This window comes from Microtus ochrogaster, unplaced genomic scaffold (genome assembly GCF_000317375.1).
Source record: "Microtus ochrogaster isolate Prairie Vole_2 unplaced genomic scaffold, MicOch1.0 UNK31, whole genome shotgun sequence".
Taxonomy (NCBI): domain Eukaryota; kingdom Metazoa; phylum Chordata; class Mammalia; order Rodentia; family Cricetidae; genus Microtus; species Microtus ochrogaster.
In genome coordinates this window covers 2183588-2194338 of record NW_004949129.1, presented here as the reverse complement: position 1 = coordinate 2194338, position 10751 = coordinate 2183588, and the positions used below count along the sequence as shown (strand labels likewise).

Sequence of the window (10751 nt, the reverse complement as noted above, 5' to 3'; positions counted from 1 at the left end):
TACATATATTTCTGGGTGATGGTGGCACAGGCCTTTAATCCCAGAACTAGGGAGGCAGAGGCAGGTGGTTCTCCAAGTTTGAGGCCAGTCTGGTCTACAGAGTTTGTTCCAGGATGGCCAGGGCTATAAATAAACCCTGTCTTAAAACAAAACAAGACAACTACACTAAGAACTTTCCCCCATTAGTATAACTGTTGCATTTTTATCTTCCAGAGGACATGAACTCCTCAGCATTACTGAAATTTTGTTTCTGAGAATTATTCAACTAGGAAGCAGATGCAGGCAGATCTCTTTGAATTGGAGGCCAACCTGGCGTACAATGGAAGTTCCAAAATAAAGCTGTTACACAGAGAAACCCTGTCTCAGAAAGAAAAAAATAATACTTTTCTTTGTATGCAAACTAAATAAGGATGCACATGCATTCATTTATAAAATCATAGTTTCAGAAGCCTTATTACCAGGATGGAGATATAGCTCAGCTAGGAGAGCAATGGCCCGTATGAACAAAGTCCTGGCTTCAATCTCAAGACAGGGTAGTAACTGGTCATGAACACGTAACAAGGACATGGTGGCATTTGCCTGTAACTCAGCACTGAGAAGTAGGAGTAGGATGTAGGCTAAAGATGACTTCAGGGCGGCGGTGGCGCACGCCTGTAATCCCAGCACTCGGGAGGCAGTGGCAGGCGGATCTCTGTGAGTTCGAGGCCAGCCTGGTCTACCAAGGGAGTTCCAGGACAGGCTCCAAAGCTACAGAGAAACCCTGTCTCGAAAAAAACCAATAAAAATAAATAAATCACTGTTTTTTCATGATCACAAAGTGAAGTGAGTGAACATTTAGCACAATTGTTACCATGCTTTTCCAGTGTTCCACCTTCCACTGAAGTAGCTCAAGTATCACCACATTGGTTTATGACTTAGAGGGAAGTAATAATACGACAGGGAAAGATACTTATTGACAGTGAATGGGCACCAAACAAGAGTTAAGAAAAACAAAGAACAAATCAAAAAACCTCAAAATGAATGAATGAGACCCTATTTCAAACAGACCAGAGAAAAACTAGATAGAGTAGAGATGGCAGGACTCAACTGTAACCTGGGCACCCGGGAAGCTAAGGCAGGATGGCCTCAGCCATAGACCAAGCTGAAGGGTGACTAAGCTACACAAACACCCTGACTCAAAAGGACTGTGCTACAGGCTACTCGGGAAGCTGAAGCAGGAGGATCTGTACACTTTTCAAAGGCTGCCTGAGCTACACAACAAGTTCAATGCCAGCTTGGGTAAGTGCCTGACCAAACCAAGTTCAGGGCCAGAGACCGACAGGTAAGATTCTGCTTCTTGCCGGGTGGGCGGTGGTGGCACACGCCTTTAATCCCAGCAATTTGGGAGGCAGAGGCAGCAAGAACTCTGTGAGACTGAAGCCAGCCTGGACTAAAAAGAGGAGTTCAAGGACAGTTACGGTTACACAAAGAAATCCTGTCTCAAAAAAAAAAGATTCTGCTTCTGAACCAAAAACAATATTGCTCTGCACTGACAATGAACAGCAGAGCAGAACAAATATGTGCACTATTTATACTGTTTTAACTATTGTCAAGTAATGTAGAGATTTGCTTAAAGTATATAAGAGGATGTTTAAAATATGCAAAGATAATGCTTTTTTTTCTTTTAATGTTTTTTGAGGCAAGGTTTCTCTGTGTAGCCCTGGAACTCACTCTGTAGACCAGGCTGGCCTTGAACCCTCAGAGATCGAGCTGTCTCTGCAAAGGCGTGCCAACAAGTCCAGTTGACAAAGTCTTTTAAAACAAGGAACTTAAGAACTCATGGATTTTAGGATCTATGAGGAGTCCTAGAATACCCCTGTAGATGCGGGAATTCGAGCCACTTCCTTCCTATGCTGGCCTCTGAAATCAATACCCACCATGGATTCAGAAAGATTGCTTTATTAAGTAATTCCCTTAGTACTTAACCCATTTAGCCACAATTCTCACCATGACTTGACGCACAAGCTTAATGGTTTCACTCCAAGGTCTATTTTGGTTAAATTTTGCATGGAGCCGTTCCAAGAGGGAACTCATCTTACTCAGCTTTTCCGACTCTATAACAGAAACAGAAAACATCATTAGACACTCTGACATCAAGACCTCCACCATTTCTCTTACAGACAATCCCTGTATTTCACTTATGAACTGCCAAAATATTTTTAATATCATTTACTCTAAAACAAAGAAAGCTAGGCATGGCTGCCCATAGCTTCAATGCCAGCATTGGAAAGACTGAGGCAGGTTTGTGAATTCAAGGCTAGCCTGAGCTACAGAGGAAGATCATGTTGTAAAAGTACTCATACACCAACATTTTCTAACTTATTTTCCTAAGAGACAGGGTCTTACTATTCCATTTTGTAGGCCTTGAATTCTTAGACGCAACAATCCTCCTGCCCTAGGCTCCTGGGTAGCTGTGATTACATGTATATACTATGTATGGCTTAGAAGATAAGTTTTCAATTTTTATGCCAGGAATGGTGATGTACACTTTTTATCCTAGCGCTCAGAAGGAAGAAGCAGTCATATCTTTGTGATGTCAAGAACAGTCTAGTCTATATGAGACCCTGTCTTAATACAAACAATAAAAACCAAGGGGCTATAAAAACGACTACATAGTTAAGAGCACTAGCTGCTCTTCACAAGGATCTGGTTAGATTCCTAGCATCCATACATCAGCTTACAAACATCTCTATCTCCAATTCCAGGGGATCTGACACTCTCCTCTGGCCTCCTGAGGCCCAAGGCACACATGCTGTGCAGACGTACATGCAAGCCAAATACCCACACACATAAAACAAACATTTAAAATACTAGTAACAAAAAACAAAACAAACTTGATCATTATTTGTATCTGGATGTCTATGTATGTGTATAAGTATTAACCTACCACAGTACCTGTGAAGGTCAGAGGACAACGTGCTTCGAGCTGTCTTTGTCTTTTATTATGAGGCCAAGGATCTTTCTAGCCTAGATATTTTGTTGTTTTGTTTGGTTTTAGACAGGGTCTAAACAGTCTGGTTTTGAACACATAGAGATCCCCTGCCTTTGATCCCTTGGATACTAGGATCAAAGCAGTGTTCCACAATGCTTTACCTATCGCTTTACCTATCCTTTTAAGCACTCTAGCTGAACTTTTGGAGGATCTGGGTTAGAATCTCAGAATCCACATAGCAGCTCATACCATATCTAACTCCAATACCAGAGGATCTGATGGCCTTGGCTGGCCTTCAAGGACACCAGATATATATTTGGTACCCAGAAATACATGAAGACAAAACAACCACATACATGAAATTCATTTTTTTAAGTGTTATCAACCAAGCAATGGTGGCACATGCCTTCAATCCCAGCACACGGGAGGCAGAGGAAGGAGGATCTCTTTGATTTTGAGCCCAGTCTGGTCTACAAAGTGAGTTCTAGGACACCCAGGTTTAGCACGATTAATAAAAATCCAGAGACAGAAACTGGGATTCATCCTAAACCATCCACTGGCTCATACCTTGACCTCAGTCTGAAATGACAGTCCTGCCTCCAGGAATGTCAGAATGAAACTGTGTGTGAGCTGTCTCCTCCTATTCTATATTCCTCTCTAGGGCTGGGATTAAAGGCATGCAACACTACCGCCCAGTTTCCATGGCAAACTAGTGTGGCTGCTGGTATTAAAGTTGTGCATCATCACTGCCCTGATCTATAAAGCTGACAGTGAGGCTGTTTTACTCTCTGATCTTCAATAAAGTTTTATTTATCAAAATACAAATGAAATACCATTATACCCAGGGCAGACACCCTGTCTTAAAAAAAAAAGTTACTTATGTGTGAGGTTTTTTGCCTGCATGTATGTGCACCCCATCTGTTCAGTACTCAAGTGGTCAGAAGGTGGCACCAGGACCCCTAGAACTAGAGTTACAGATGGTTGTGAGCTGCCATGTAGGTGTGTGGGTTCTGGGAACCGAATTCTGGGCCTAATGCCAAGAGCAGTAAGGGCTCTTAATCACTTAGCCCCTTTATTACTTTCTGAGATGGTGTCTCATGGCCCATGCTGACCTCCAGGTCTATTGGGCAGATGACCTTGAAGGCTGAAGTTAAGGCATCTGTTGCCATATAAGAGCATGAGCTCAATTCCAGAATCCACAGTGGATAAAGGTAACTGACTCCTGCAAGTTGTCCTCTGATTGCCATACTCACCCTGTGGCAGATGCACCATCTCAAAACAAATAAATTCAAGGGCTGCCCTTGACCTCCTGATGTTCCTATCTCTACCTCCAAACTGCTGGGTTTATAAACATGAGCCAGCTCCCAGGCTTGAGTTTTAGCCTAGATTATCCTCCTATGTGATGTGTGCCACAGACACCCTTTGGGGTGGGGGGTGTCTCTAACTGGGACCTGGGAATCACTGATTAGGCTCACTGAGAGAGCTCCAAAGACCTGCCTGTCTCATCCTCCATAGTACGGGTCTCAAACTCAGGTCTTTAGCACAAGAAGCATTTTATTATCAAGGGACTAGATTGTCTAGCCTTTCCACCTCCACCCCGAGGGAGGTCTCACACAGCCCAGTTAGCCTTGAACTTGCTGAGCAGGGGAGGACAGTCTTGAAGTTCTCCTCCTCCTGCCTCTACTTCTCAGTAGTGCAATTATAGGCATGCCGGACCCAGCTTCTGTCAAACATTTAATTGGAACCAAAAAAATAACTTTTAATTACATAAATACACATGTAATATCTTGAATAAAAATTTTTAAGTACAATCTGAAAAAAAATGTAACTAGTTTTCAGTATGAAAACACTGATTTCAAGCCGGGCGATGGTGGCGCACGCCTTTAATCCCAGCACTCGGGAGGCAGAGGCAGGCGGATCTCTGCGAGTTCGAGACCAGCCTGGTCTACAGAGCTAGTTCCAGGACAGGCTCCAAAGCCGCAGAGAAACCCTGCCTCGAAAAACCAAAAAAAAAAAAAAAAAAAAAAAGAAAACACTGATTTCATTAATTTGGGAGCATAATTGTTGTTACTTCCCCCTTTTTCCTTCTCTTTTGGTGCTGGGGATTGGACCCAGGAAGATGAACACCCTTGCTCTATCTATACCCCCAGTCCCTAAATCATTTTTTAAGTTAACATACAAAGAAATGGGGATCACGAGGCCAGACAGTGGTGGCGCACGCCTTTAATACCAACACTCAGGATGCAGAGACCGGTGGGTTTCCGTGAGTTTGAGGCCAGTATTGTCTACAGAGCTAGTTTCAGGACAGCTAGGACTGTTACACAGAGAAACCCTGTCTCGAAAAAAACAAACAACAAAACAAAACAAAAAGAAAGGAAAAAAAGAAAGAAATGGGGATCACTTTGGCATTCTTATGCATCTAGAACATCACAATTTGTCCTAATTCTTCTTTCTCCGACTCCATCAATGCCTCAACCTCCGCACAGCCCTGCCTTCCACTCTCACGGCACATTTCATTAACCTTTCTTCCCTTAAAATCACCTCATGCCAGGCGGTGGTGGCGCACACCTTTAATCCCAGCGCTCAGGATGCAGAGGCTGGTAGGTTTCTATGAATTTGAAACCAGCCTGGTCTACAAAGCAGTTCCAGGACAGCCAGGGCTACACAGAGAAAGCCTGTCTTTTTTTTTTTTTTTAAGATATTTATTTATTTATTATGTATACAATGTTCTGTCTGTGTGTATGTCTGCAGGCCAGAAGAGGGCACCAGACCTCGTTACAGATGGTTGTGAGCCACCATGTGGTTGCTAGGAATTGAACTCAGGACCTTTGGAAGAACAGGCAATGCTCTTAACCACTGAGCCATCTCTCCAGCCCCCGAGAAAGCCTGTCTTGAAGAAGAAAAAAAAGTATCCTCACATGGGTCTGTATTTTCAAAGTCAACACATACATAAACACATACTTAAGTCTAGACTCCTCATAACAGGGAAAATGTGGCATCTGTCTAAGTATGGCTTATTTCGCTGCCCCATTTTCCCACATGGGTCATGGCTTCAGTTTGGATAAACCAGGTGATATGCATTTAGGTAGTGAGGGGAGGATCTGAACCAAGATTCGGGAGGCAAAGGCAGCTGGATCTCTAAGTTCCAGATCACCGGGCCTGCAGATAGAGTTCCAGGCCAGCCAAAGCTACAGAGGGAAATTCTGGGTCAAAAAACAAAATAAAAAGAAACCAAATTAAAAAAAAAAAAAGCAAACAAACAAAAATAATAAAAAACCTCTTGTTGACCGTACAGGGTACAGGTTTGTAAGCTTGTACTTGGGAGGATGAGGCAGGAAGACTGTCCTGACCTGAAGGCTAACTCAGGCTACACAGGAAGACCTTGTCTCAAAACCAAAAAGATTCAATCTCGCCCTCTTTTTCCTGCCCTCTTCTGGGAAATTGCTTTTTTTTGGGGGGGGGGGGCTGTTCCTAACACATCCTTCCAATCTCTCTTTAAAGCCACTGTTCAAGCACAATTAAAAGAGCAGTCTTTGAAACGCACGACACAGGACTTGAACTCTGACAAGAGACCTAACCGTATCAGTCACTCACGCTAAGCCCTCCATGACCCTGGCACACTGTTATGTCTAACTGTCATAGCATATTCAGACATCGCTCGCGGAACAAAGAGTAAACAAGTTTCCGTTTTCACTCTCCCGGCGTCCCACCAGGTTAAGCGACCGTGAGACTCAACCAACTCGTGCTGGTGCGGAAAACCTTTCACAAAGGGGGAGGGGAGAGCACCTCGGAGCTGGCGCTCCGTCCTCTCCAAGACAGAGACGATCTGATATACACGATCTAATATACACATTCCACCGGACCCAGTTCCGTGCGATGTGGCCCTGGAGGGGCGTGGGTCCCCACCTCCTCTCACAGATTGGCTCGCCACACTTGTGTTCCGCCCCCTCTTGCACCCCCGTTCCGTCACTCACCCTCGGTTTCCCCCTGAGCCTTCATCCTGACAGCAGCGAGATCTTGGGTCGGCCACGGGAGGGGAAGTCTTTCCCCACCACTAAGAGGGGAAACAAGTTGGCTTGCACTCCGGGGAAGCAGCGCACCAGCGGCCCCCACTCTTCCGGGGAAGGCTCAATCTGAAGTCCCTGGCGGCAAGAAGAGAAGGGTGCTCGCGGCCGCCGCCATCTTCCCCAACGGAACTTCCCAAAGATCGCGAGATTAATCGTGTTCCTGCGAGACAGAGGCAGACGGAAAAAGCCCCGAAATCTCGCGAAAATTGGCTGATTCGGCCTTTCCTTACCGCGGGATTTCGAACAGGCTCGTCCCCGATTGGCTCAGTTTGCTCACCTTTGCGTTTTTAGGTGCGAGCTCTTAGAGTTGGCGTTTCTTGGAAACGTTCTGTTTTCATTTTGACAGATATACAATTTGTAAATTAAAAGCTTTAGTTCTCTGGCTGGGCCGTGGTGGCGCACGCCTTTAATCCCAGCACTCGGGAGGCAGAGGCAGGTGGATCTCTGTGAGTTTGAGACCAGCCTGGTCTACAAGAGCTAGTTCCAGGACAGGCTCCAAAGCTACAGAGAAACCTGTCTCGGAAAAAAAAATAGTAATAATAATCTCTCTACTGAAAGAAGATCTTCAATTAGGTTTTTTTTTTTGGCGGGGGGTTAATTTTTTTGAGAAATTAGTGTTTCTCTCTGTAACAACTCTAACGGTACTGGAACTCACAGAGATCCACCTGCCTCTGCCTCCCAAGTGCTGGAATTAAAGGCTTTCGCCGCCACCACCCGGCTTCAATGAGTTTTGATGTCAGTACTATTTTCTCTTTCTTTTTTTTTTTTTTTTTGCTTTGCACAAATTTATTTTAATACAGATATATACATATACACACGTACACAGTCACAAACCAGCGTGACAAGTTCCCCTCTTGAGCCAGGAGGGCCCTCCCACATCCAGGGATCCTGGAGATGCTCTGGAGAGCCTAGACTGACAGTTTTCACATAAACACCCACTAGGGACACGTTAATCAGATTAAATGGCAAGGTGCACCAGGTGTGCACTGCCTGGGCCTCATGCCGGCCCAGAGCTCTGCTGGACCCTCTTCATCAGCTCTTCATCCTGCATTGACAACTCTGTCAACTTTTTGCCCATCCTCTCATGGATGTCCAAGTACTTGGATACACATCGGTCCAGGCACACAGACTCGCCTTTGGACAGCTCTGCTTCCTTGTAGTGGGGAGGCACACACTTCCGGTGGCAGGCACTGGTCATCCTGTTGTACATGTCGGCCATCATCTCCACCTCCAGCTCCGCAGCCAGCTGCTGGGCTCTAAGCGGATCCATGTCAGCCGAGCACGGTGGAGAACGGCCTCCGGGTCTTCAGTCCCCGGCCTCCGGCCGCTCACCGATCCCACGGGGCCCCCAGCTTCGGGTCAGCGGCGAGCAGCGGCCGGGCACCCAGCTAGGAACTGAGAAGCACGTGGGTCTCAGTACTATTTTTTCAAAGATAAGTAATATTTCACAGGGCATGTAACTGACAAGTAGAACACTTGCTTAGTATTCCCGAAGTCCTGGGTTTAGCGCCTAACTAAGGAATGTGGAAAGATGAAATTTCCAGAACCAGTGGCAGTTATGTTGTTTAATAAAATAATCGCATTATATTAAATATGTTATTCGCCTGGGATGTAACTCGTTTGGTAGAGTGCTTGCTTACCATGCAGAAGCGCTGGGGTTGAGTCCCATCACAACATAATCCAAGCTTGGTGGCTCTGCCTGTAATTCTGCCATTGAGAGGTTAGGCAGGAAGATCAAGGTCACTGGCTGCTACGTGGCAACTCAAAACTTGCCTGAGCTACGAGACGGTTTTTCAAAAAATTGGTTTCAGGCTGGCAAAACGGTTCAGTCGGTAAAGGCATCTGCTGCCAAGTGATATGAATTCCATCCCTGGGACAGATTTGGTGAGAGGTAAGAACTTGCTCCTGGAAATTTTCCTCTGACAGCCACTCATGTGCCATGGTGCAGGAACCCAAAATAAATCAACAAGATGGAATTTTAAAATTTGAAGACCAGTCTGGAATTTGTGAGATTTTATCTAAAAAAAGGGGGGAGGTTGCTGGAGAGATGGCCCCCTGCTTAAGAGCACTTTTTTTTTTTTTTTTTTTGGTTTTTCGAGACAGGGTTCCTCTGTGGCTTTGGAGCCTGTCCTGGAACTAGCTCTTGTAGACCAGGCTGGGCTCGAACTCACAGAGATCCACCTGCCTCTGCCCCCCAAGTGCTGGGATTAAAGGCGTGTGCCACCACAGCCCAGCAAGAGCACTTGTTCTTGAAGAGGACCTAAACTCAACTTCTCACACCCACAAGGCAACTTGCAACAATAACTACAGGTCCAGGGAATCCAAAACCCCCTACTGACTGCTGTAGGCACCTATGATGCGCAGGCATATGAAAAAGCAGAACTCCCACACATAGAAAATAAATAAAATTTTAAAAATGTCTTTAAAGGAAGAAGAAAAGGATTCTGGTGCTGAATCACACAGGTTTGTGTGTGTGTGTGTTGTTTGTTTTGTTACTGTTTACACTGTCTCCCCTGCTAGACTGAAGCCTTAAGGCTAGTACTGTCTCTTATACAACTTTGCATTGCTGTGCCTGCCATGGTGCCTGATAAACATTAGATGCATAAAGAATTATTTCAGTGAGCTGGAGAGGTGGCTCGGTGGTAAAGAATACTGGCTGCTCTTCCAGAAAGGACAAGAGATCGATTCCCAACACCTACATACGTGTTGGTTCACAACCATCGACAAACTCAGTTTCAGTGTTCCAGCCTTCTGAACTCCCAGGTACCAGAAGGCAGTTTCAGTGATCCAGCCTTGTGAACTCACGGGCTAGGTATCAGGATGCATCTGTTGCACCTACATGCATGCAGGCAAAAGACTCATGCACATAAAATAAAATAAATCTGAAAACATTTTTAGAAAGAATGATTTCACACACACACACAAAGAGATGACTTTGGAAAACAGCCTAGTTTGTCATGCTAAACTTGACATCATACAAAAATGAACAGTCATATTGATCTAAGAATGTTAAGCTTAATTTTCCCCCTTTGTACAGAGGTCAGGCACTAATTATAATCAACAAGGACTTACATATATCAAACACAGGAACTATTAAAGTATTATCTAAAATTATTTAGAAGATACCATTACTTGTGGGGTTTTGTTATTTTTAATATTCTTGGTTTTGAGACAGGCTTCCCCTTTTACCTTTATAAACTGCTATTTGACCATGGGCCATGTCTGTCTCCTTTCTATCAAGAGGCAGTCCTTTGTCCCCTGGGACAAATATCCCTTCCCCTTCTCTGTCTTCCTCTGTCCCCTGTCTTTGTCCCTTGTCCCTACTCTCTGCCCCTCTGGGCAATACATCTCCTTTGAGCTGAGAACTTGGTTTTAAAGTCTCTCAAGCATGCATTATTTGAGGTTACCCACACTTGTGTTGATAAATCCTCATAAACAAAAATGACAAGTTCATGGCTTCTAGAACCAAAGACTCAAATTAAAAGACAGCAGTGATATCAATGGATGAAAGTTCTTAGTGTGGTTTTGTTGTTTTGTTTGTTTGTTTATATTTTGAGACAGGTTTCTCTGTGTAGCCCAGGTTGTCCTGGTACTCACTCTATAGACCAGGATGGCCTCAGGTTTCAAGATCCACCTGCCTCTATTTCCCTAGTGCTGGGATTAAATTCGTGTGCTATCACTACTAAGCAAGTTCTTTTTTTTTTTTTTTTTTT

The 10751-nt window shown here is 44.7% G+C and overlaps 2 protein-coding genes across 4 annotated transcripts in view; both read right to left on the bottom strand.

The window, feature by feature from the left end:
- Window positions 1–7173, bottom strand: part of Med1 (mediator complex subunit 1) — a 46971-nt gene extending 39798 nt beyond the window's left edge. For all 3 annotated transcript variants that reach the window (XM_005368295.2, XM_005368294.2, XM_026789846.1), the window contains exons 1-2: window positions 6946–7173; window positions 1987–2093 (exon numbers count right to left, since the gene is read on the bottom strand). In XM_005368295.2, the coding sequence (XP_005368352.1) occupies window positions 1987–2093; window positions 6946–6970 (132 nt within the window). In that variant the 5' untranslated portion in view covers window positions 6971–7173. The remainder of the gene's footprint in view (window positions 1–1986; window positions 2094–6945) is intronic.
- Window positions 7174–7790: 617 nt separating this feature from the next.
- On the bottom strand, window positions 7791–8390 carry LOC101985106 (mitochondrial import inner membrane translocase subunit Tim10). Its single transcript, XM_005368293.3, has one exon. It carries the CDS (start codon window positions 8306–8308, stop codon window positions 8036–8038), a length of 273 nt encoding a protein of 90 aa, XP_005368350.1. The 5' UTR covers window positions 8309–8390; the 3' UTR covers window positions 7791–8035.
- Window positions 8391–10751: the final 2361 nt, after the last annotated feature.

Excerpts from the sequence above, each read along its gene's own strand:
- LOC101985106 (XM_005368293.3), bottom strand. The coding sequence starts at position 8,308 with ATGGATCCGCTTAGAGCCCAGCAGCTGGCTGCGGAGCTGGAGGTGGAG.